Source organism: Labrus mixtus, chromosome 5, assembly GCF_963584025.1.
Source record: "Labrus mixtus chromosome 5, fLabMix1.1, whole genome shotgun sequence".
In the NCBI taxonomy this organism is placed as follows: domain Eukaryota; kingdom Metazoa; phylum Chordata; class Actinopteri; order Labriformes; family Labridae; genus Labrus; species Labrus mixtus.
The window spans coordinates 25,567,288-25,592,414 of NC_083616.1; the positions used below are offsets into that span (position 1 = coordinate 25,567,288).

General features: G+C 42.0%; 1 protein-coding gene across 6 annotated transcripts in view; it reads left to right on the forward strand.

The window, feature by feature from the left end:
• Positions 1–25,058, forward strand: part of pde4d (phosphodiesterase 4D, cAMP-specific) — a 204,665-nt gene extending 179,607 nt beyond the window's left edge. For all 6 annotated transcript variants that reach the window (XM_061038800.1, XM_061038799.1, XM_061038798.1 and 3 more), the window contains 10 exons: positions 5,138–5,250; positions 14,695–14,788; positions 16,196–16,374; positions 16,511–16,609; positions 16,711–16,875; positions 17,119–17,218; positions 19,424–19,578; positions 19,706–19,828; positions 20,819–21,001; positions 21,094–25,058. In XM_061038800.1, coding sequence (XP_060894783.1) covers positions 5,138–5,250; positions 14,695–14,788; positions 16,196–16,374; positions 16,511–16,609; positions 16,711–16,875; positions 17,119–17,218; positions 19,424–19,578; positions 19,706–19,828; positions 20,819–21,001; positions 21,094–21,618 — 1,736 coding nt within the window. In that variant the 3' untranslated portion in view covers positions 21,619–25,058. The remainder of the gene's footprint in view (positions 1–5,137; positions 5,251–14,694; positions 14,789–16,195; positions 16,375–16,510; positions 16,610–16,710; positions 16,876–17,118; positions 17,219–19,423; positions 19,579–19,705; positions 19,829–20,818; positions 21,002–21,093) is intronic.
• Positions 25,059–25,127: the final 69 nt, after the last annotated feature.

Here is a 25,127-nt window from a genome sequence, read left to right on the forward strand (position 1 = left end):
TATGTTTAGTAGATAAAAAATAAGAGAAAAAAGCTTTGTAAGTAGCTGTTGGTTCACTATTTTTGGGGAAGATAGGATGATGAAGCGTTTTTGTGAACAGCCATGATGCTGCAGAATTTAAGTCTTTCACTTTCTAGAAAGAGAACTACAGTTATAATGGTTAGGCAAGTAAACTGGTTTATGAGCACGTGTTCAGTTTCTGCTTTCATTTTGGACTTGACAAGATTTTAGATGAAAATCCATCATATGTATAAGGACCAAAGTGAAAGGTTGTGAACATGTTCTGTAGTTTATCTTGTCTTTAGCTTCTGCGACCTTCTCTGTCAACAGCTTTCTTTGGCAGTGCTTTTTTCTTAAATTGGTCTTCCAATTTTTTAAAGCTTTATGCTGAAACCTCCTCATGTCTGTTTGCGTCAAAGTTGATTAGTTTTGATGCAATACAGCTGCCTGTTCAGTGCCATGGGGCGGCCATGTTTTTCTATGTTCCATCCATAACCATAGAAAAAGGAGATAGTTATGTGTTATTCACGTGGGTGCAGGCTAGTGCAAAATCTGCTGCCTGAGGAAGAAAGAAGGCCCGCACACTTGCTCAAATACCACAAAAAGTTTCAAATCATCACAAAGTTTCGACCAGAGCACGGGCCTATCTTCTTCCTCATCCATAACCACAGACATATCAACACTTCAGTTATCACCGTCACATCCTATAAACAGTCTGATGTGTTGTAACCACTAGACAGACAGCCTGCTTTCTGTAGTGATGTGAACGCGGCGCAGACCTTCTTAGCTAGACAGAAAAAAGATAGATAGATAAGTCACTTGTACTTTGGTTGCAGTATTGATGGATGTGACTAAGCTGAAGTTCAAGAAGAACAAATATACCCCCCATAATTAACAAGTCTGTCCATTCAAATGATCCCTAAGCCATGAGCACTGACACCAGTAGAATCACAATCATTGATGATCATTGAAAATGGGTGTTACAACACATCAATGCTACTATTAGCACAAGAGCTAAAGACAGGGGAAAAAAAGGGAAGCTGTCTTAATTGACTTTAGTCAAAATCTATATAAGAGGGACTGGTGACGCTGTGCTATATTTAAAACACGCTCATACTGGTGCTCAACCATTATGGGCCCTGCCATAAACTGGTGACAGCTGTGAGTCATGAGCAGTATTGTTTGGGAGTATTGACGACTTGTTATGTAAAGGTCTGCTGAGGCGGAGAGACTAACTCCTCCTGCGTCTTCATAAAGACAGTGATGGAGGTCTGATGATCAGTAACTCAGTGTATCAGTCATGAGGATCCTTTGCTCTTTCTTTACTTTCCTATTCACCCTCAGCATCCTGACATCGTCATCTTCTACATGTCAGAGCATTTTTCAGTCCTTGAGTCATAGTGAGATATGACACTGATACAGAAAACAATAACTCGAGATACTTTGTGTGAACCTACCTCCTATTGTGTATAAAAATAGATTCTGCTTAAAGAGAGAGGCCATACAGTCTGACGTGTGCGGACAATATTCCTAAACCTTGAACTAACAAACACACACACTATGAAAGCTGACTTGTTTTCATTTGAATCCTGCATATAAAGTTCATTATAGTTCATTATACCTCTAAATTCATGTTACTTCTTCTCTCTTCTTAAAGTTGCACCTCTTGCTTTAAATGGAAAAAAAACATAAGCATTAAGGTGCTAAGGCACTATATCAGATCCCAAATAAAAAGATTATAATGATTTAATGAATGAATGAATGAAAGACATTCTCTCGAACCAGATATTAAAATAAGAAAAAAAAAAAAGTAACAGTGTCTGAAAAGTCAAACTTCTATATCCCTTTACTTTTCTCTGCTATTAGTTTAGATATTATTCCAACAAATGCTGAACTTTTTTTTAGGAAACTTAAATACAGTCGTATCCCCTGTTTATATGCCACCTAAAATAATCTGCCCAGGTCTCCTCAAAGCTCTTCAATCTAAAAGTATGAGAGTCCTCTCTCTCTCTCATTATAAGGCAGAGTGTAGGTGGTAAAAGTTTAACCAAAATTCTACTTTTTTTATCAATACCGTTTCAATTCCCACAACAAAAAACAGTTTGTACTGAAGCTGCATAACTTGGGACTAAACTATTGTGAACAGGAGGGAAGCAAGAGATAGAACCTAAACATCATCAAGCAGAATTACATCATCACGTCATTTTCATTCATACAGAACCCTGAATGATATTGGAATTCTTAGAAAGTATCTTTAGTATTTATTTTTAGTCACATTGAAAGTGGTATGCCTCCTCTGCAGGAGCATATTGTCATTATAAGTGAATGATAAATACTTCAGATGTAACCTTATCTGCTTAATAATAAGACAGTTGGGATAATGTATGATACAGTCTTGATTCAATCTTGAAGTGAAATTCTTACCTGTAAGTAAAATAAAAGTATAATTAGCTTCAGTCTACACTCTTCAATGATGTTGTTTTTATTTTTCATCTAACCCCATGGTGGAGTTTCATTTGTAATCTATGACTCTTAGTGGATCCTAGTGGGGGAAATTGTTAAGACAGACAGAAATATATTTTTATTAAACTATAACTTCCACTTCTTCTACTGCTGCTGCAACTAATACATATCATTTATCTTATCATTTTAAAGTGCTTCTTTAAATTTCAGCCTCTGCTCTCTCCTCGTATCTGTCGATTTTCCTCCCCCTCCTCCTCCTCCTCCCCCTCCTCCTCCTCCTCCTCCTCTCTCATTTTCTTCTTCTCCCTCTCAGTCCGGCTTCACTGTCGAGCTGTTCCGGTACATAGTTTGACTGCAGCCCTGCGTCTGTGCAGCAGAGTGGCCTCTCCGAGCGCCGGTGTCTGATGTCGCACTAAGCATGAGAAGAATGTCATTGACGTCAGTGCAGTCGCTGTCAGAAAGAGTAGCACCCCAGCCACTGACACCACACCAGGGATAGAGACAGAGGGAGAAAGAGAAAGCGAGACTGAGAGAAAGAGAGAGGGGGGGTGGGGGGTGGGGGGGAAGGGAGACAAAAGAGGGGCGGAGGAAGGATGTTCAGTGATGAGTGGAGGAAACGAGGAGTGTGGGAGAGGAAGGGGAGTAATGGAAGGAGAGATATGTTAAAGACAATAGAGAAGGAGGGGGGGGGTACTGTGGAGTAAAGGAGGTGACAGAATAGGTGAAGAGATTGTGGTTATGCTTATATACTAGAATGTGTTACACTAAAAGTCAAATGATCTGTTCAATTAATGAAATCACCTCTCTACATTTTGATTGCCCTGTACCTTTTCAGTGACATAAAAACTACACATGCAACCCAGTGCTGTAAATGTTGCATCATTTGACCACTTCAGTTTTTAGAAACTTCATTCTCTTGTACTTGTAATTTCAATAGTTAAGTACAATTAACATCCAGAAGCTACGTTTGACACTTAAGCACAGTAAACATCAGATGCTTGATGCTTTTTACTCGAGCATGTTGCATCATTTCATTTGAAAATAATTTGTCCCCCGACATGTAAAAAGAGCACGTTGTCTTATAAACCATGTTCAAGATCAGACAGCGTGTTCCTAAAGATCCTAACCACATTTTAGGCTCAAACAGCATCATGTGTTTAAATGTGTTCCTTGTGTATTTTCATCTGTCTGTTTAATTAAATTACAGCTAAACTGCCCCCCCCCCCCTCCCTTCAGATCACAAAGCATTAAAAGCCTGAGCTTTCCCAAATTAGTCAGGGCATCAATATTAATTGGCTTCCAGCAAGGTGACATTTTCTGTTAACATAGGCTGACTTTGAGAGGAGCATGTCTCCACTTCCCAATAAGAAGGATGTCTTGATGTAGTCCTTGTCACGCTACACACTACAATCCTCCATCTTTCACATGTCTCCATCATCCTTTTGTTTACGTCTCTGTGAAGGTGAATCAGTACGCTGAGCACATATTAGCGGGCATGCACACACACGGTGTAGGGAGCTCCCAGCTTCAGCTCGGCTCCTCTGTCACGCCGCTCCGTGTTTTGTCGCTCTCTCTTCCCCGTCCACGGTGCGGTCCTCTCAGGCTTTAGGTACAGCTTGGGGAGAGCAGCACGTTTGGCTACCAGGGACGCCGAAGCAACAGCAGCCCACCCCCTATACACACAGCATCTATAGGAAACACTATCTCACACACATACCCACGCAGAACAGGATTATACCCTTTGCTTCCCGGATACCATGGATGTTTTTATTGACTGAGAGGCCAAGGAGACAAAATCAGGATGTGTTTTGGTTAGCATATCGTCTGGTGTGAGTGTGTGTGTGTGTGTGTGTGTGTGTGTGTGTATGCATGTATGCATGTGTGTGTCTGTTTCCGTCTGTGTGTGTGAGATGTCTTTGTATTTGTTAAGCATGTCAGGATGCCATGAACAGTCTGCTTCTTGTTCCGTGTTGGACAGTATTGACATTCATCTTGACTGTTTCTGAGCTGCTCTCTGGATCCTCTTTCCCACCGTCCCTGTCTCCCCCCCCCCCCCCCCCCCCCCCCCCCCTCCTCCCCCTCCATCCCTCCCATGGCAGACATGAGCCTGCTTAGCAGACTGCTGTTCATCCTGCTACATGACTGGAATTACATCTCCCTTATAAATGACAGCGTGAACCTTACACAGCTAGATCGCTGACTGTGATATGTGTGTTGTGTATGAGTGAGTCTGTCTTTCTGGCTGTTGCTCCTTTTAGCCTCTGCTGTGAATTTCATACTATTAACATCCCTTCGGACACCCACAACTGACTTGGGTGGCTGTTTGCCATCCATCACCTGCACCTGTGGGATTTAATTATACACCCTCTTAAAATGAAGGATCCAGGACTTGAGCTGTAGGACAGCACTGGAGCTGTATATATACATTTTTTTCTTTTGCAACATCTGACCTGTGACTGCTCATCTGTGGGTAAGGATACAGGACAACAACAGGCCCTCCTCCCAGGCCCCCCGCAGCTGGCTCACCTGTCCAGTATGAAGAGTCACCCATGTGTCTTCTCGGGGTATCCCAGCTTAGCTGTTTGTGGGGTGGGAGACCCCGGGCCTGGGCCGTCCACTAGCCCTCTGAAGCGGGCTCTTACTGACCCCTTGCCCTCCTGTCTTGCCCCTGCAGAGGAGGCATACCAGAAACTGGCCACTGAGACCCTGGAGGAGCTCGACTGGTGTTTGGACCAGCTGGAGACGCTGCAGACGAGACACTCGGTCAGCGAGATGGCCTCCAACAAGGTAAGAAGAACCAAAAAGTTTCTCAAACAAAGCTTTTTGATTGTTTTTTATTTCTTGACTTCAAGTGCAAAGTCATACAAACTTACTGCCTGTGCAGGAGCTGCTACCATGGATTTAGTTTTCTGTGTTTTTGTGGCTGAAGTGAACATAGAAATGTTTTGTACATTTATGTAAAGATGAGTGCAAAATGTATCACAAAAACAAATCATATTTACTTCTAGGATGCACTTTGATATACTGGATATTATACACTCTGTTTGATTGGTCATTTGAACGTTTATTTGTTTTGGCTTGTTTCACCTTTCATGAATAGAGCCAGCTGAAGATAGAAAGGAGCTGCTGAGGAGAGAGAGAGAGAGAGAGAGAGAGAGATGACATAAAATACAGCAAAGGGCCTGTATTGAAAATGAACCCAGGTTCTTGTTTTAGATACTTAAATAATAATAATAATAATAATGATAATAACAAATGGTGCTCACCCGCCCCATATTAAGTGTTTCTTTTCAAGGTTGCAGACTATTTTATAGAATATACCTGACCTGGATGTGAACAGCACTGTATCAGTACATGTTGTTTTTTGGATTTGTTTTCTGAAGATACCCCATATTTTGTTTTCACATTCTTCAGCGGAGAAATAGACGTGATGCCAATGTGTCGCATGATTTCATGGCATTGCAAGGAGAAGTTTGGTCCCTGGCTTGTTGATGCATCTGATTTCAGCTAGTATTATATATTGTGTTGAACAGTCATCCCTCTCTGGGCCTGGTTCAGCTCAGTTGGTGCCACATGTACAGAGGCAAGAGGTCGCGGGTTTGACTCCCGGCCTGTAACTACTTGGTGCATGTGATTCCCTGCTCTCTGTCCCAACATTTTCGCTCTCCTCAGCATTCCTATCAAACAAAGGCAAAAAGGCTCTGAAATTCATCTTTAGAAAACAAAAATGACTCGTGTATGCGTGATCTGCTCCATAGCCTTTCTGTTTAACGGTCAAGTGTGTATTAAAACAATAGTAGTAGCTGTTTGAGTCTGAGGAATTCTGCAGTCATCATGTGCTTGTCAGATTAGCTCAATCTTGATTTGATGTGCTTTGTGCCTTTTACTGCAATCAGCGGTCACAGAGCACATTGGTCTGTTCGTGTTGTATTGTCTATGTGTGTTAGTGATAGCATCGTCATGCAGCCAGAGACCTGTGTTGTGAGCATGCTCAGTTGCCGTGTGTGTGTGTGTGTGTGTGTGTGTGTGTGTGTGTGTGTGTGTGTGTGTGTGTGTGTGTGTGTGTGTGTGTGTGTGTGTGTGTGTGTGTGTGTGTGTGTGTGTGTGTGTGTGTGTGTGTGTGTGTGTGTGTGTCTGTGTGTCTGTGTGTGTGTGTGTGTGTGTGTGTGAGAGAGAAGGGAGGCTGCTGTGCTGCTCCGAATGCTGATCAGCTCAGGGCTCTGGTGATGTCACATTCTGTGATGTCACACACGAGGGGATGTACCGGGGAGCGGTGAGGAGGACAAACAGACAAAGGAATAAGACGAATGCACACACACACACACACACACACACACACACTCACCTCTGATTTTACCACAAACACATACATGACCGAGGTGTCCAGCTCATTCTTAAGTCAAAAGAATTTAAAAAAAAAAACACTTACATGATCTGCCTCACTATTGCTTACCAGCACAGCTATCGCTGGTTGTCATGGCAACAGCCACAGGCCCAACCAGCCTCCCTCCTGAAACACACAGACATTATAGGTAAGACAGTCACTACATCTCCCACACAGCCATAATTTTATGTCTGTATCCTGCAGACTTTCATTCATCAGGACTCAACATAACTCTACATTCATCCACATAGAGAAATACATCAAATTACAGTGTTCACCTCCCTTACTCTTAATGTGATGTCCGGTGATATTGCTGTTAAAACATTGAGTTTACAAGTCCTCTGTGTCCTTAAGTAATTATATTAAGTTGACACTGATGTTTTGCGATTCAATTTGTGCAAGCAGTTCAGTTCCTTCTTCTTCCCTCTTTAATGACCTCAATCAGATTTTGACACAGCCCAGGAAAAAATGCACCTCACTTTGACACATCAGCATTCCCAAAGTCTAAGTTTAAGGCCAGGGCTTTCTTTAACTCCAGGTCAAACAGGGTGGCTTTCCTTTTTTTGCCTTGAAGGACCTCACAGGAGGAAGATCATGTGTACTAAACTTAGTGATAAACAAGTCAGTATCCTTATCACAGTCAAATGAATGAACGAGTGGTCTTGTGTAGGCCTGCCCTGAACAATATAAGAAAAATATACAATGTGTGATAACATTGTTTAGTATTATGATAATGATATGAGGTGTGATATACAATGTAAGAGTGCATTTAAGATAGAGCTTATACTTTCTATCTGCTGTACCTCACATGTCCCGCCAAAATCCAAAATGAATATGAGTGGGTTTATTTCACGACTTCATTGGCACTGATTAATCTGAAGGTAGCTTGTTAAATTGAGCTTCATCTGACTGCATCAAAATTGTGTAAGAGCATGGACATTATACCAAGACCTCCATCCAACAGGAGAAATGTCCACATGCGGCGTGATAAAGCATTGCTTGTTTATATTTAATCATTTCCATATTTAGTGCGATTAATTTGAGCTTTTGCGATGTGAAAATTGAAAGTTCTCATATTGGTGTAATAATGATTTGAGATTCACATTTACTCTCTTTGTGTGGTTGTTGGTGTTTCTGGAATCAGATCATTCCCCTACATTATATGACAAGAGTGATACTATTTATGGTTACATGGACTTCAAAAGTGTCAAAAGAGTATTACTAGTAAAGATAAACTATTGCATGCTGTAGTGATGTTCTGCTCCAGATTATTGGTGGCCTTAGTTTAACTATGACGCTGGCATCTGGCAGTACGAACTTTAATTAACGCCCTATCATCTTGAAACCATCATTTCATAAGGACTGAATTTGATGTCACTGATGTCACTTTTCATATACTTTAACATGCTATTAATGTTTGCATTGTTCTCTCTGCAAGTGCTTTTGAAGTGTGGATTCAAGTTTGTATGGACTGTCAAATTAGTGATACCTGGACTCTTTGCATTGGCTGATCATGCGTACTAATACCATATCAATGTTTGTTATTGTAGTTTGCAGTGGTACCTTCACCACTTCAAAACATAACACCTTTTATAAATCAAGTCAGTTTTATTTATGAAGCACAACTGAAAACAACTTGAGTTGACCAAACTAATGTACAATAAGATAACAAAGCCAGAATGAGCATAACATGGTAAAAGCAAAGAGGCTAAAAAATTATTATTTTTATTCAACCTTTAAGACCACAGGAAGCTAAGGGGTGAAATGGAGATGATCTTAAGGACACTGAAATGTATGAGAAAATAGTGTGTCTTCAGACTTGTCTCACAAAGGCCTAAAGACACTTGATACTTAGAGGTATGCTATTGCAGAGCTTTGGAGTGGCTACAGAAAATGCACGATAGCCTCGACATAAGACCAGCCAGGAGCAGCTGGTCTGATGATCTCAGAAGTTATGGTTTGAAGGGGTGGACGAGTTCAGAGATGTTCTGGGGGGGCCAGGCCATGTAAAGCCTTGAAACTAATAAAACAACCTTGAACTCAAGACTATACTTGACAGGAAGCCAGCGCAATGATGCGAGTACGTCATCTTATAAAGACATTAAATGAAACCAAATAGAGTGACCATCATTGACCAACCAATGGAGCACAACAGCATTAGCATCTTCTGTTGCTCAAACATTGGGTCCTGCTGAGAAATGATTTTCTTCGCCATTACAATGGCCCTTTTTTAATTTGTTATATTGGTTGATCTCTTCCACTCATTGGAGGGTTGCTAATCTGGGATCATTTAAGCTTTCTGTGGGTTTACTGCCAACGTCTTCTTCTTCTTTTATAAGTAAGTTACTACTGCTAGTGGACCAAACTCATAAAACATCCTCAAAACATTACACCGCTTTTCAATCCCTCGAGCTTCCCCATTTACAGACTCTGTTACTTCCTATGCTGCGGAGTTCTAAAAACAATGGTCCCCATTCTAGCTTTGTATCTTTTATGCAGAACGGCAAGGCGTAACAAAGGTGAAACATTTGCCTTCAAAGAGCTGTGTGAAGGGTGATAGGCTTTGACATGGACAGTGTCTCTATAAATCATAAGCGTTGCATGCGTGAAATACCTCCTTCTTCTTTCTTCCAAAACTCTAGCCATGTGTACCACTGACACGTGATGTAGAACGCATAGGTGTCATCGTTCAAATAAAACACAGCGACGAGGACCAGTCCCTTTGTCGCAGATGCCTGATCCACTTTGAGTCTGTTCACACATATTCTTGTGGTGTCTTGATTTTAAACACAACAGTAAAACCATTTTAAGTTTCATCTCTAATGAGGCGATAGGAAACCAAAGCATTAGCATAGCAGCTGAACTCTTCTTAAACACAACCCAGTCTCTTTTAGTCTTCCCCTCTTTACTTCATCAGAATAAATACTGCTATTAGTTTGCCTTGCTGCAGGCCTTCCCTATCTGTTGGCAGATCAGCATTTCAAAAATCAAGGCACTCTATAGAGTGGATGCCAGATAGCCTAGCGGTTATGTTGCGTGCCCCATGGACAGAGGCTTTAGTCCTTGTCGCAGCAGCCGTGGGTTTGAATCCACAGCCTTTGCCCTTAGCAGCATGTCATACCCAAATGCTTCCCAAATTTCCTCTCTCTTGACAGCTGCCCTGTCCAATAACCCCCCCACCCCCTCCACACACACACACACACACACACACACACACACACACGCATAACAAGCAGATAAAAGACTTAGAAAACTAAGAACTACTTCAGCTGGTTGATATCACAAACTATCACACCTTGATTCTGTTCTAAACTCATCGCTCTTCCCGTGCAGGTCAAAGTGATTCTTCAGTAAGTTCGCTTTAAGTTGGTTTTGTTGTGTCTGAGCCGGTTTCTCAATAAGCTGTGTGTTACAATGCAGACTCTTTGATAAGAACTACTCTTTGTCTGTCTCCTATAGAGGGCTTGTTGACTTACTGTTTTTATTTCACGGTGTACATTTTCTTCTCCACATTTTGCCTGGATCATGAATGGACAGCAGATTTTTCACAGTCAGTGGTACTTTAATTGAAACAGTAGCGGATATTTCTTCGTTGTGGCAGAGAGGAGGTGTCTGCCACCACAGTAAAAATGGATTGTGAGAAAAGGAAACAAATGCATCAGAGATTTGGAGGTGCCCAGGGCTATATACAGCAGGGAGAGGATATTTATGGCCCTCGCCAAAGAACAAATTACACTCATGTCACAGCCTCGCTTGGTGTGACACTTGTCAATTTTTGCCCAATAGTCTGTGTTCACGCCTCTTGGTGTGTGTGTGTGTGTGTGTGTGTGTGTGTGTGCTATATTTGTCTGACACAGAGTGGGAGATTGTGTTTCTGTGGGGGTTATGTTTGTGTGTTTGCTTCTGTAGGGAGTTAACTGTGTGTGTGTGTGTGTGTGTGTGTGTGTGTGTGTGTGTGTGTGTGTGTGTGTGTGTGTGTGTGTGTGTGTGTGTGTGTGTGTGTGTGTGTGTGTGTGTGTGTGTGTGTTTCTGTGCATGTGTGTGTTTGGTGGGCCTGTGTCGTCCTGCTTGGCTCAGAGTCAATCAAAGCTGCTGGATCTCAGTGAGCCTGTTGTCTCATCTGCTCCAGTGTAGCTGTAAATTACTCTCAGTGCCAGGCCGCCTGCACAGGTGGGGTGTAAAGTAAGCAGAGACAGGGTGGGTCCCTTTTCAATTCATGTACGTGTCCAGTGTACCGCCACAGACACACGACACACGACACATGCTTATGCACATGTGAATTCACCAAGAGACAAATGAAGACATCCTGCATGAATCAGAGCCTCATAGATTGTGATGGGGATTTATGAATAAAAAAGATCAACCCTTTTTTCTGTATGGGATTGGGGAAAAAAATCAGAATGTCATAGATGTGTTCCCAGTGAAAAAAAAATTCAGTTAAAAAAAAATATTGCATAAAAATTGAACTTAAATTTAACATGCGGAGGCGCCAGTTAGTGTGCGCCCTTAAGCTGAGGCTTAAGTCCTCACCAGCGGGTGGCCCGGGTTCAAATCCGACCCATGGCTCCTTTCCCGCATATCGTTTCCTACTCTCTCTCTGTCTCTCTCTCTCTCTCTCTCCGGGCTTCTGACTCTAAAATAAAGATGTCGACAGAATTGATGAGAATTTCCATAGTTTTGGATGCTTGCCAGATACGAGGTCTGGCTTTAAATCATCTGTTGTTTTCTTTAAAAAATAATTATTTTGTATTACATATTTATATTTATATTAGACTATATGATTAACTAAAAGCTGCAATGAAATTAGAAATCGTTGCCTGAACATGAAAAGTGCTTTTTTTGTTGTTTTTTTACGCTTTCAAAATGTCCACTGAAACCCTTTCATCATTAAGGTTTGATCTTTGTTTCAGTCCGAAGCCACGACCTCTCGAGCTCAGTGACACAAACAGACACCTGTGTGAAGGCGGTTCTTTCTGTTTCTCTCTTACTGAGCCCTCTTCAGACGGCCGTGACGCTCATTCTTTTCTGCAACATTAATTAGTTTTCATGTGTTTACATCATCTGAACAGTGAGAATACTCTGACTCACCTCCTGTGAATACTGTCCAGAAAGAGCATTACCTCAGTGTTTTCATTTTCGATCACGTTAGATGAGGTAAGCTGTGCTTGTGCATCATACAGTACAGAAGGTTAGATCAGTCAACTCACACACACTTACCCTCCCACGTACTATTGCATGTAATGTTACTATATCTTGCATACACACATGCACACAATGTACACACAAAATCACATGTCGCTGCACTGCAGGAATGGAAGGAAAAGGAAAAGGCTAGATTTTCCACTGACTTCAGTCCCGGCCAATCACACAGCAGGTGACCTCAACGCCGCTCCAATCCAAACCAATCAGAGGTGGTGATGAGCTCACACTTCTTTGATGTCTGGGCCCTGATTGGCTGCTGTTGCGTGACACAGCGAGTGGAGCAGCCTGTGCTCTTCACATGGGAGCGTGTGTCATACACACAGAAGCAGGCAGCCAGCTCTGTTTGGACGCCGTTGACAGAAACATTTTTGCTGTCCTGGTGCTTTGGCATCTACCAAGCATCCGCACCATCATCAATTATTCACAACCTCAGCAGTGTGTCCTTCTATCCGAGTGTGTCTGTGTGAGCGTGTGCTCACGTGTCAGTGTGTGTGGCACTTTGTGTGGTCACGAATATGCTTTCATCGGATCTTTGGGGTGCCACATGACCGCCGCTCATCTCTCAGAATCTGCTTTCCCTCTCTGCTTCCTGGGACATGGGACCGTTTCCGTGGATATTCACAAGACAGGGTGATGATGCTTCCTTTATGGACTGTGAAGAGCTGAATTACCTTCAGGTTGAGGACTTCTACGGGCCAGAGCTGAGAATTGATTTTCTTTCACAATCTGCGTAGAGCTTTCGCCATCAGAACAGTGTTTTGTGTTACAGACCTGCACCTTTTCTCTTTCTGGATTTAATTTGTTGTTTCATCAAAATGCCTGAAGCAAATTATTTGCTGTCTGTGTCTTGGGGATATATAAAGGTAAGATAAGGTCTTGGATCGGTGAATTTTAACTACTTATTTGATATTTTTTTTATCTATTTAGATTAATTTCTAAAGTTTCTTTGTTTGTTTTAATTTTGGAACTGGTGTTTGTCATCGGCACAGAGACGGATGAAAGGTTTGATAGAAGGCGCATTTAGTTCCTCGCCAACATGTCGCACATGAAAAAAAAGCTTCTGAGCTGTGTCATTTCTGGATCCATCTGTTTCGAGGTTTCTTTTTGTGGGGAGAATTGATGCTGCTTGCATTGTACTTAGAAAGATGAAGACGAAGGCTGGAGAGAGGGACTAAAGAAACAGAAACACAGTTACTTTTTTTGAAGCGAACACACAGATGTTTTTAAGTCCACTCTTACGTTCTTAAATAGTTGATTGACAATTCAGATTTAAAGAGTTCTGTGATGTCTTTTCAGGTCGGCAATTGTAGTCGCTGTTGTTCCATGTTTCTTGATGTACCAATGGTTTTTATTTTTAGTGGACATGGTTAACCACAAAAACAGCCCGGACAAAACAATTCCTTTAATTCCTTAAAATGATTGCGATGATCTTCAGTGTTATTTTTTGGTTGTTGATTTTATACATTTTATTGAGGTTACATTTTTGTACATAGTAAAGATGAAACACAGTTGTTTGAACAATGAGCCCTCACCTGTGTCCCACGTTCTGCTGGATTATCATACAGAAGAAAATGATTCTTTTAATAATAACGTGTGAAGTTCATAAAACTCTTCAGGACTTGTATCTTCTCTTCTCTTTAGATTCTGTACTTAACAAAAGCAAACAGCAGATGGTCCTTTGCCTCTTCTGTCTTCATTTTAAAAGCCACCCAGTGAATACCCGTGGGTGTTATTGAATAGGCTGTCAGCACACAATTGCGCAGTAAGCACTCAGCGGGGCTATAATGGTATATTCTAAGTGATCACTATTGATTCCTATAATAAATCAATAAACGTACATTATACAACTGGGCCAGTGCCTGAAACATTCAGTCCGGACAGCCGCTTTTGTTTTCCTTGTTGTTTTGTTTTCCTTGTTGTTTTGTTTTCCTTGTTGTTTTGTGATCCGTTTAGTTACTCTGTTGTTTTGTAACGACTATGGAAAATACCTGATTTCAAGGGTCCTCCTTCTCATCAATCAGTTTCAGTTTTCAGAAGCCGGGGCTAAATTTGGGGGCCGCCACTCCAATTAAGCACAAGAGAGAGAGCAGAGAAAACAGGGCGGGGGAGACGCAGAGAGGCGCAGGCAGTGAATAAAAAAATTAAAACGAAATAAAAAATAAAAAAAACTAGGAAAATGGGTTACTGATTACGTACGTCTATCTGGCACTAACCCTCTGACCCACTCTGTGTGTGTGTTTGTGTGGAAATGTGTGTTTTAACCCAGAAACGGGGACATTCATGGGTACAGCTCCAATGATGTGACGGGAAATTGTAGAAAAAACTCCAGCCAAGAGGAGGATCTATGATGTTCGAATTTCATCATGAAAATGTGTTTTTATTGCATATATGTTTAAGTTTTTTTGTTTAGGTCCTCTTCCTGCAGCGGACTAATAAATATTGAGAGATCATTTCTAGTCCAATGGGCAGCTCTGAATAGTTCCTTCAGCCACTACATTGTGTTTGCAGTTCTCTGTGCATTACTGAGCTGCTGTTTTATGTAGATTTGTGTTTGATATCTCTGAAAACAATTTGTTAATAGAAAAGATGTTTTCATATCCCACTCTGAAACCACTCACATCTCTGTGTGTTTGTCCTCCTTTCAGTTCAAGAGGATGTTGAACCGGGAGCTGACTCACCTATCAGAGATGAGCCGCTCGGGGAACCAGGTGTCTGAGTTCATCTCCAGCACATTCCTAGGTGAGTGATGAAGGAGATGATAGACTCGCTGGTTTGGAAAAATACAAAATCTCTGACCTGCCTGAAAAGAACCACACTAAAAAAAAAAGGCATAGTGAGTCTGTAGTAACACACATGCAGGACATGGCATTTAAAGGAACCAGTGTTTGAACTGTGAGAGCTGTTTCCAGGTTTACAGTTTAATTTCCTTCATGTGATATCAGTTGTGATATAGCCATGAGCTGAAATATGAACCAAATGCTGCTTTAAAAAAACACAGGATATCAGTGAGGCTACAGGTTATTTAAGAGCACCTTAATTGTCTATCAGAGAGGGAAAGGTATTTTGACAAACCTAATATCGTCGCCTGTCTCATAGTGTTGATATTTGATTTTAAACAATGAGATGCCCTTCACAGATTTTCCTGACATTTTGACTCACCATGTCCCCTTCTTTATGACTCCTCATGGCCGTGCTTATGATATTTAGAATTAATTGTTGAAGTTTTATTTTTGGGCTTTTTATGCCTTTATTTAGAGAAAGGATAGTGGCTAGAGTCAGAATATGGGAGAGAGAGAGAGAGAGTAGGGAATGATATGCGGGCGAGGGGCCACAGGTTAGATATGAACCCGGGCTGCTTTCTCTGAGGACTACAGCCTCTGTACATGGGGCGTAACGTAAACAGAAGGTAATTGGCCAAAAAAAAAGAAGTTGAAGGAATAAAAAAAGAGGAGGAATAAGGCGGGATAATGTCGGACAGTGGTGACAGGAAGATGAAGTGTAATAAGAGATGGACATGACACCAGCCTGCAGTGAATAAAAACATTGATCGTACACTTCACCATTTATATCCTACTGTCGCTGTTTTCTTTCTTGTTTGCTTGATTTTCTTAGAGAAATGATTCCCCTGATATATCATATTCTATTTTTCTTTACATATATTCAATCAAATGAAGTGGTAAAATCATCATTCAACCCAACGTAACAATGCTTTAAATAGCGTAACTTCTTAACTTTAACCGTTGCACTCAGCTCGTTTGGCCATGATTGTCTGGCTCGCACAGTTTCCCCATTCTTCCTGTTGATGTGTTTTGTTTGGTTGTATCCACTCTTGTCTTCTATAAGGCCTCAGGTTTTTCTGTTTGGGTGTTTTTAAAGACTAAGACTCTGGGAACTGTACACCAGTTTGTCGTGCTAACTACCACTCAGCAGCTTTTGGGCATTTTTTGCCATTTACTTGCAGAAAGAAGTGATGTGAAATGTTTCACATTATAAAGACAAAGGATAACCTTCAATTGTTTTCCCCTCTTATGTGGGCGGGACTTGGGTGCTCTGTCTTTATAAGACAGACACAAAATAAATGATGTCAGACTCAAACATCTCCATGTTAACCTCACCTTTGTGGTTTTTCCCCCTGCTTCCGTGCAGACAAGCAGCATGAAGTGGAGATGCCGTCCCCACAGACGCAGAAGGAGAAGGGGGAGAAGAAGAACAAGCCCATGTCTCAGATCAGCGGGGTGAAAAAGCTGCAACACTCCTCCAGCCTCACAAACTCCAACATCCCTCGCTTCGGAGTCAAGACGGAGACTGAGGATGAACTCGCTAAGGTGTGTTTGCTGTGCCTTGGGAAACTTTACACTGAGACTGGGCAGCAGCTGTGAACACTATCTGAAAAGTCCTTATGGTATGGACGTAGAACAATAATGTTCCTTTTCTTACTGTGTCTTTAATTCCTTTTTTCAGGAGCTGGAGCATGTGAATAAATGGGGCCTTAATGTTTTTAAAATCTCAGAGTTTTCTGGGAATCGGCCACTAACAGTCATGATGTACACGATATTCCAGGTAGGCGACCACTTCTCTTCTTGATCTGAATCTTCCACTGCAAAGAAAAGCTGCCTCCTTTAACTTAGATTCCCTCTTGTGTGTTTCTCGCTCGTGTGCAGGAGAGAGACTTGTTAAAAACATTTAAGATTCCACTCGACACCTTTATAACATACCTGATGACCTTAGAAGACCATTATCACGGAGATGTGGCCTACCATAACAACATTCATGCTGCTGACGTCACCCAGTCAACTCACGTGCTGCTATCCACCCCCGCCCTGGAGGTGAGGCGCCCACACACACACACACACACACACACACACACACACATGAACACACACACACACACGGCACATGAACACACACATGCACCGCACGCTTCTACAATCAGCTTCAATCAAACTTGTGCTCAAACTCCAATCAATGCCTCTGACTTGCAGGGATATTTTTGTCCAATGATTTGATTGGCTCATCACCTCCCTCCCTTCCCTCCCTCTCTCTACCTTCTCTTCTTTTTTTTCTTCCAGGCTGTGTTCACAGACCTCGAGATCCTAGCTGCCATCTTTGCCAGTGCAATTCACGACGTGGACCATCCTGGAGTCTCCAACCAGTTCCTCATCAACACCAGTGAGTCTAAAAAGAGCGCCGTGTTAGCGGCTACGTCAGTGCCTCAGCAGTGTCATTCACAAACATGAACACACACTCACAGCCTGATAACTAGGTGGGAACACACACACACACACACTGGAACCTCTGCTTCACAAACATGCAACAAGATAATTATGCAAAGACTTTATTAGTCTCACATAAATTCATGTTCTTATATGAACCAAACTCTGGTGCATCATTTCAGCACCTTGATTTCTTTACCAGAACTGGTGCTCATTCAGAGACACAAAGTGGAGGCACACGTGCATGTTATCACCTCCATGTGCCAGTTTAATCGGGTGTGTAGGCTTAGACATGTGATTCCAGGGCTGAGGAGTTCAAAGAAGAGATCAATATTTTTCTGAATGATTCCCTTTTCCTTTAAAAACACATTTTCAAGCTAACATGCTCGCAGAATGAAAAATAAAAAACAACTTTGTTAATATATTGATCCAACGGGCCGAACTGTACGAGGAAAACTTCTGTTTTTTAATCACATGTGGAACGAAGGCTGTTTTAGGGTAACACAAAGATGAGAGATTAAACACAAATCACAGAAATGTTAAATAATGTTAAATCAATTTTTATGTTTGACCTTCAGTGACATCCCCCTGCCGATTTCTACTCCCTCACAACAGAAGCTTTTCAGATAATCAGACAGACAGTTGCTTTTAAATCATCAACATTTAGCCATGTCCTGTTTAATTTGAGTTCTGATGTTAGTCTTAAATATATGTTGCAGGAAGAGTTGATAATAACCAGGTTAGTCATTGTGTGGCAAACTCTGTGACGTCATCTGCCTTGCTTTGCTCATAAAGATGACATCACAAACCGTAAACCCCCTTTTCACAAAACGTTGATTGGCTCAGATCATTTTCTGACAGGAAATGCCTTAGTTGACATAACATAGTTAACATAGTGCTTTGAATAAAAAGGTCTAGAAAGAGGCTGCTTTACAATGTAAGCTGGTAACATTTATCTGTGGTCTTCACTGCACCTTTTTTTAAGATATCTTTCCCAGTGTATTTTTGAGACTTATAGGAGCAACAGCATATATTTCTGAAATGTGATTTCTATGCACACCAGAAATATAAGTGTATTGATTTCACATCGTTATGTGACTACAGAAAACCATAAGACAAATACATTGAGGTTTTGGAGAACTGAGGTGTTTTCACACTTAGATTCTTGACAGGGCTGCATGTGGAAACACAAACAACTTTACCGGGATCTTGGATTTCAACAATGACTTTAGTGTCAAAACTTCACGCTGTGAGGGACATGTGAACATAAGCAACTCAGGACATCTTCAGAGGCAAGTTGTCCTGAAAAAAAAAAAGTGCATGTGTGAAAAAAGCAACTGTGGGAAAAGTCTGGATGCCACTGTGGACACTGTAGACATTAAGTGAACTGTTTAACTAGACTAACTGGGATCATGTGTTTGTTACTGAAGTGTCCTCAGGCGAGCGACTGAACCTCTGCTGTCTCTCTGCTGTAACTGACTCACTCGCTCATGGCTCGAGGTTCCACAAATATCACCTTGACTTTGCAATATCGAGGAGAACACAAACAAAGTTAATATCCGCTGGGCATCACTTTAAACGACCATTCTTTTAGACCATTATAACCAGGAGTGTTACGTAAGGGTATTACTAAACCGACAAGACACCGTGCAGTCTAGACGTGAAATGCACCAAAAAGTGTTGTGCTGCCCATAAGCCCAAATGGGGAATCCCTGCAGAGGAGGCAGTGTGAGTCATCATGTCAGGAGCCAGCAGAATGATCTTCTGTCAGCCACAGAGCGACAGAGCAGGATCCCCTTTCTCCCCTCTGCTGCGCGCCTCCTCTGAGGCCAAGACTAATGCATCCTAATGGAAAATCTAAATACAGATAGAGGACCTTCAGATGACCCCGAGAAGGGAAACACGCGGGTACTTTTTTCTGCCGATCACTAAGCAGTAGATGGATGATAGATGTGAATACAGCACATTAACATTTGGGAGCACTTGTTCGCTGTTTATTTAGCACCTTCTGTTTAGGAGATGAACCCTTATGCATATGAAATATCTTATCTTCAGTAACCTGTATTACTACTGACTCGTTTTCACCGCATGCACTGTTTTAAAACCAGCAACAAAACACACTTCTACACACTTTAATAATGAATGATGTCCTTTGTTGCAGATTCAGAGCTAGCGCTGATGTACAATGACTCGTCGGTGCTGGAAAACCATCATCTAGCAGTCGGATTCAAGCTCCTACAAGAAGAGAACTGTGACATCTTCCAAAACCTGACCAAAAAACAAAGACAATCACTGCGAAAGATGGTTATTGACATCGTAAGTGGACAGATGAACATTCATCTTTTTTTCTACAACAACTGAGTTAGCGCTCGAGCAGGGAAATACACTCTACATTTAAATGACTGTAGTCTGGAGATGAACAGTTTGTTGTTTGTATTTCCAGGTACTAGCAACAGACATGTCCAAGCACATGAATCTCCTGGCTGATCTGAAAACGATGGTGGAAACCAAGAAGGTGACCAGCTCTGGGGTCTTGCTGTTGGACAACTACTCCGACAGAATACAGGTCAGAAAAAAAGCTGCTGAACACCAACAACAACCTCCAGATCACTGTTGTACTTATTAAATGAGTGACCAGTCTTAAAAAGTGGATGTAGCCTCTTGGGCTCAAAAGGAAAAATGAATGCTAATGTGTCTTAAACCTTCTTTCTGATGGCCAGCAGGGGGCAGCTTCACTGGTTGTAAAAAGTCGCCTTATTATATGTAAGCAGATGAGAAAAATAATTTATTTCAAAGTATTTATTACCTCAGCAAACATGTTCCCAAAGACTTTGGGTTCTCATTTACTAGTTTCAAGTCTTTTTCAATACAGCATGATTATTTACATTTTGTAAATTCAAGTTAAATTCAGGGTACATTAACAATAAAACAGGGCATGCTGAAGGACTTAGTCTTAGTCTCTATGATTAAAAACTGCTAGTATTAGGGCTCTGGTGGCGCAGTGGTGGCTATGCTTCTCCAAGCGGGCGGCCCGGGTTCGAGTCCAGCCTGTGGCTCCTTTCCCGCATGTCATACCCTACTCTCTCTCTACCTGAGTTCCAGCTCCATCTATCTCTCCATTAAAGGCACAAAAGTCCAAAAATAAATCTTCTACCATAGCAGCTTGTCCATCAGGATAGAGACTTGAGAATGCATATGTTGACGTAGTATTGTCGCTCCTGGCTCCAAAGTCAGAACAAGGAGTCGGCCCTATTACCAAACCAAAGACTCTAAAATGATGGTCTATTGACAAACGGTCCACTCGTAGTTGCTATGTCTACTTCTTTGGTACACTCTATGCATGTGGTACGGTAATATGATTGCGTACATCTTTGGTTGCGATTCTCTTCACCATCAAAGTCAGGTTTGCAGTTGTTCCATCTCTGAAGCCACAGCACAAACTGACTTCACCTTTCTGGTGTAATACATCAATGTTATGCTCCTACCTGGAGTGCATCAGGGAACATGTGGCTCCACCTGGCACTGTGTTTCAAACCCTGTTATTTGTTGATTCCAGGTCCTCCAGAACATGGTGCATTGTGCAGACTTGAGCAACCCCACCAAGCCTCTCCAGCTGTACCGGCAGTGGACGGATCGCATCATGGAGGAGTTCTTCAGCCAGGGCGACCGAGAGAGGGAGCGAGGCATGGAGATCAGCCCGATGTGTGATAAACACAACGCCTCAGTAGAGAAGAGCCAGGTAGTGCTCACACACACACACGTACTATACATGAGTGATAGTGCTTCTAGACACAAACTGAACAACTTGTTTTTCTCCTGTGCATCCTGCAGGTCGGTTTCATAGACTATATCGTTCACCCTCTGTGGGAGACGTGGGCTGACCTGGTCCACCCAGACGCCCAGGACATCCTGGACACGCTGGAGGACAACAGGGAGTGGTACCAAAGCACCATCCCCCAAAGCCCCTCTCCTACCCTGGACGAGCCTGAAGACGGCACTCGACCCCCAGGAGGGGACAAGTTCCAGTTTGAGCTCACCCTGGAGGAGGACGGGGAGTCAGACACTGAGAAAGACAGCGGTAGCCAGCCTGAGGAGGAAGAGGATGAGGAGGAGGAGGAGGAGGAGGAGGAAAACAGCTGTACTGACACTAAAACACTCTGTACGCAGGACTCTGAATCCACTGAGATTCCTTTGGATGAACAGGTGGGGGAGGATGTCGAGGATGAGGAGGAGGAGGAGGAGGTGGTACCTGAGGAGGGGGAGACCCCCTGCTCGCAAACATGTGTGGTGGAGGAGGAGGTACCGGAGGAGGAGGAGGAGGAGGAGGAAGAGAAAGAAAATAACCCCCACACATAGCAGTGTCTGGACAGCACCTGATGAACTTTTCTTCTTAGTAATGACAGATTATTTATAGAATATTTTTGGGGTTTTGTGGAGTTTGTGTTTTTTTATACATCTATGTTTATGGTTCCAAAGCGTGCGCTGCTCTCCACCGTGACCACTCCTCCTGTCAGCTTTCAGACACGCCCAGCGGTACTTTCTTCAAGTTTTTTTGCACTCAGGAAACCTCCTTTCCATTCCCGTTTGTACTGAAGTGGTGTGTCTTTATTTCACTTTTACACCTCTCCGTTATAAGCTTATGTTTATAGACATGGACGAGCAGCTCCCAGCCTGCTCAGTGCCGTTCATACCACACATGAAATCAATTCTACCCTCCCTCCGCTTCGTCTCAGCCTTGCCTGAAAGTTTAGCAGTGTTTCTGTCTTTTTATCAAGTGCCCATACTCTACCCCAGAGACGGTTAATCGGTGTGTTCAAGGAGAATCCCCCTCTTGCTTAGGTCATCTCCTCACCACTGCGAATTCGGAGGCATTTAAAGCTGCCGTTCTGCCGGGAAAAAAAAACCTGACGGGACGGAGCAGAGATGAAAGCTGCAGCACACCCGGGGGGCTTTTCGAGACACATTTCTGGTGTGGAAGTCTTCCTTGAAAAACCTGACTGATACAAAGCTCAAATCTACACAGCTGTGACGCTGTCCTAGACCTCTTTAATTTTTGTATTGTACTGTATGTAAGATTCAGATATTTTCTAGACTTTACTTTTGCTAATCCTAGGCTTTGTTTTGTTAGCGAAGAAGACGAGAGAACTTTTGGGGAACCAAGGGGGCGAAATGAAACGTGTCTCCGATATTCAGTGTTGTGAAGGAGTATCTTCACGGCTGGATGACATTCGGAGTGTCCTGAGGTGTTTGCACTTGCACCAATAGCATTTAAACTACAATACCCATGCCACTACGCTCATATTTGGTTCATCCTGTGAGTTTAAAATTTGGACTTTATTCATGATAGCTATTATTTTTTGTGAAAGTTTTCACTGATAAGGAAGCAGGAACCTGAAGTCTTATGCTTTACTCTAAAAGAAATAGTGATGTGGATGAAGCCTTTTGAATTTTATTCTGATCATTATTATTATTATTATTATTATTGTTGCCTGCAGTTCTTTTGAACACATCCTGAGACAATGCAAAGCTTTGTAGTTGATACAAAAAGCACCTTTTTTTAGAAGCTTGATCATTGCTCTGAGTAAACAGAATTAGGAACAGTGAGGAAAAACTACGGGGGGGGGGGGGGGGGGGGTGAATTGATACCAATGTTATAAAAAGCTTTTTATTGATCTTTCTTTTATACTTTGTGCCCATGTGTTGGACTCTCACATAAGCAGCAGCTACATTCATGCTTGTTTTTAGCCACTTCATGTTCTTTGTGACATTTTTACATCCCAACATGGAACACAGCAGCTGTTTTGTTTTTTGACAAGACAATCAGCTCCGTCACGTCGTCATCAGAGAACATTATCCTCTAGTTAGTAGTTCCTCTAATGCACTGATATATTCTTATATCACCACTTTTCATATATTTTTTATGTTTAAACTCGCCAAAAACACTCCTTCAAGAGCTTCTGAAGCGTCTCCTTCTTTCTCAGTGTTTCCTCACGACTCACTTGACACCTGATGCTATTATTTATTGCTATATTTTTCTATTCGTTGACTCTGTTTTTTTTTTGCAATATATAAAGGTGGTACAGTAAATATTTTCACTGTAGCATAAACCTCAGAACAGGCTCGCCAGTTACAATACCCAAATATCCCTTTTCCTCCCTCTCTGTGTACATACAACAAACACATACAAAAACAACATGTAAGAAAAAAAAACAAGAAAAAAACTTGAAATACTGCACACTGCTTTTTTTACGAGTGCTTGTTTGAATAACGTGTCATTTCAGACCTTTTTATTTAATCTTTCATTTTTGTGCCAAGATTTTTATTTTTCTCTCTTGTCGTTTTCATCCTCACCCAATGCCCTTACCTGTAATAAAAGATTCTGGTTTTATCGCTGTTTACAAACATATATTTATTGTGCTGTATATAATATATAATTATTAATGTTATTACTATCATAATGCCGTTTGTTGTAAATGGTTGATTCTTATCATCCCTTTTGGTGATGGTGTGGCTGTATTACGTACCTCTTGTTGAGAGAATGTTTCTTACACATGAGCTTCGGTGTAAAAATGATCCATCGACACGTTTGCTTACCTGAGAACTAGCTCAGTGAAGAGAGAGGGGGAAAGCCAAATTGTTTTTTAAAAAGAAACTGTTCCTTGGCCCATGGGCTGTGCCTTAAATTCAACGCATGTCATTTACGTTTAGCCTTTTTTTTTTTTCTATTTTGATTTTCTAGTTCTCTTTTGCTGCATTAGTGAATCTTTCTGTGGCTCGGCTCGGCCTGATCTCATGTTGTGAATTTGAACATGTTGCCTTTTTACTATCACAGCCAAACACAAATTGCTCTATTGATGGCACTGTAATTGATGTCGTCGCAGGGATTCAGGCCAGCCACGAGTCAGAGATTTACTACTTGAGTGATGTGTGGCCTATAGCCGGATGTCCAAGAGTCCAAATTGCTGTAGACCTGGCGTGCACAACGTCCACATTCCTTACGCCCTGGATATACACTCAAAGATGTGACACGGCCCGTCGGATTTAAAAGATGCTGGAGAAACTTTGCCGCCTGTGCATGTGTTCCTGCGGTGTGTTCTGCATCCGCGAGGTCCGATCGCGTCTCCAAACACTGAACAGGATGCCACAGGAGTGTGTAGTTGCTGCTCGACCTCGGTCTACGACGCACAGAGGCTTTGAGACACATCTGCATGTTCAGCCACTGCTGCATTAATTATGGCTGAAACACTGACAGTGTGTTGCTTATCTATGCTCGGCCCACACTTCCACTCACATTACTTGCAATATCCAAAACCACTGACATTTTTCTGCCTGGAGAGGATGAGGGTTTAGTATATTCCTTTAGTGAAGGGGGGGGAGGGAGGGAGGGGGTGGGTTGGCTAGGGGTTTGGGTGAGTGCATCATTGTCCCCCAAACAGGGACTCTTGTTTTGACACACATACTGTAGATTCTAAACAGCCCTGGACCAATGGAAACAGTGGGTTCTTTTCTCATTCTGTGTTCTATTTTTATGGTATGAAAGGAAAAACACAAACTGTAACTTTAAAAAAAGGTCTTCAGGACAATTATTTTTTGGGTTATGTCTTTAGAATGCCAACTTGTCTGGAAGTTTCACAAGACAATTAAAATGTTATTTTAATGGATTCCTTGTTAATTGCAGTCTATTGGATAGCACTGTAGATCATACAACTTTGTGTAGAAAAATGAAAAAAAAAAATGATGAAAAAAACGTTTTTATATGCAATGGATTAAATAAAAGCATGGGTTGATTCTGCCTACCCGTTGGTGATTTGTGGTCATTTTTCCAACTCTTGTATGTGACTGTTTATCTGGTTTACTGATGAAGG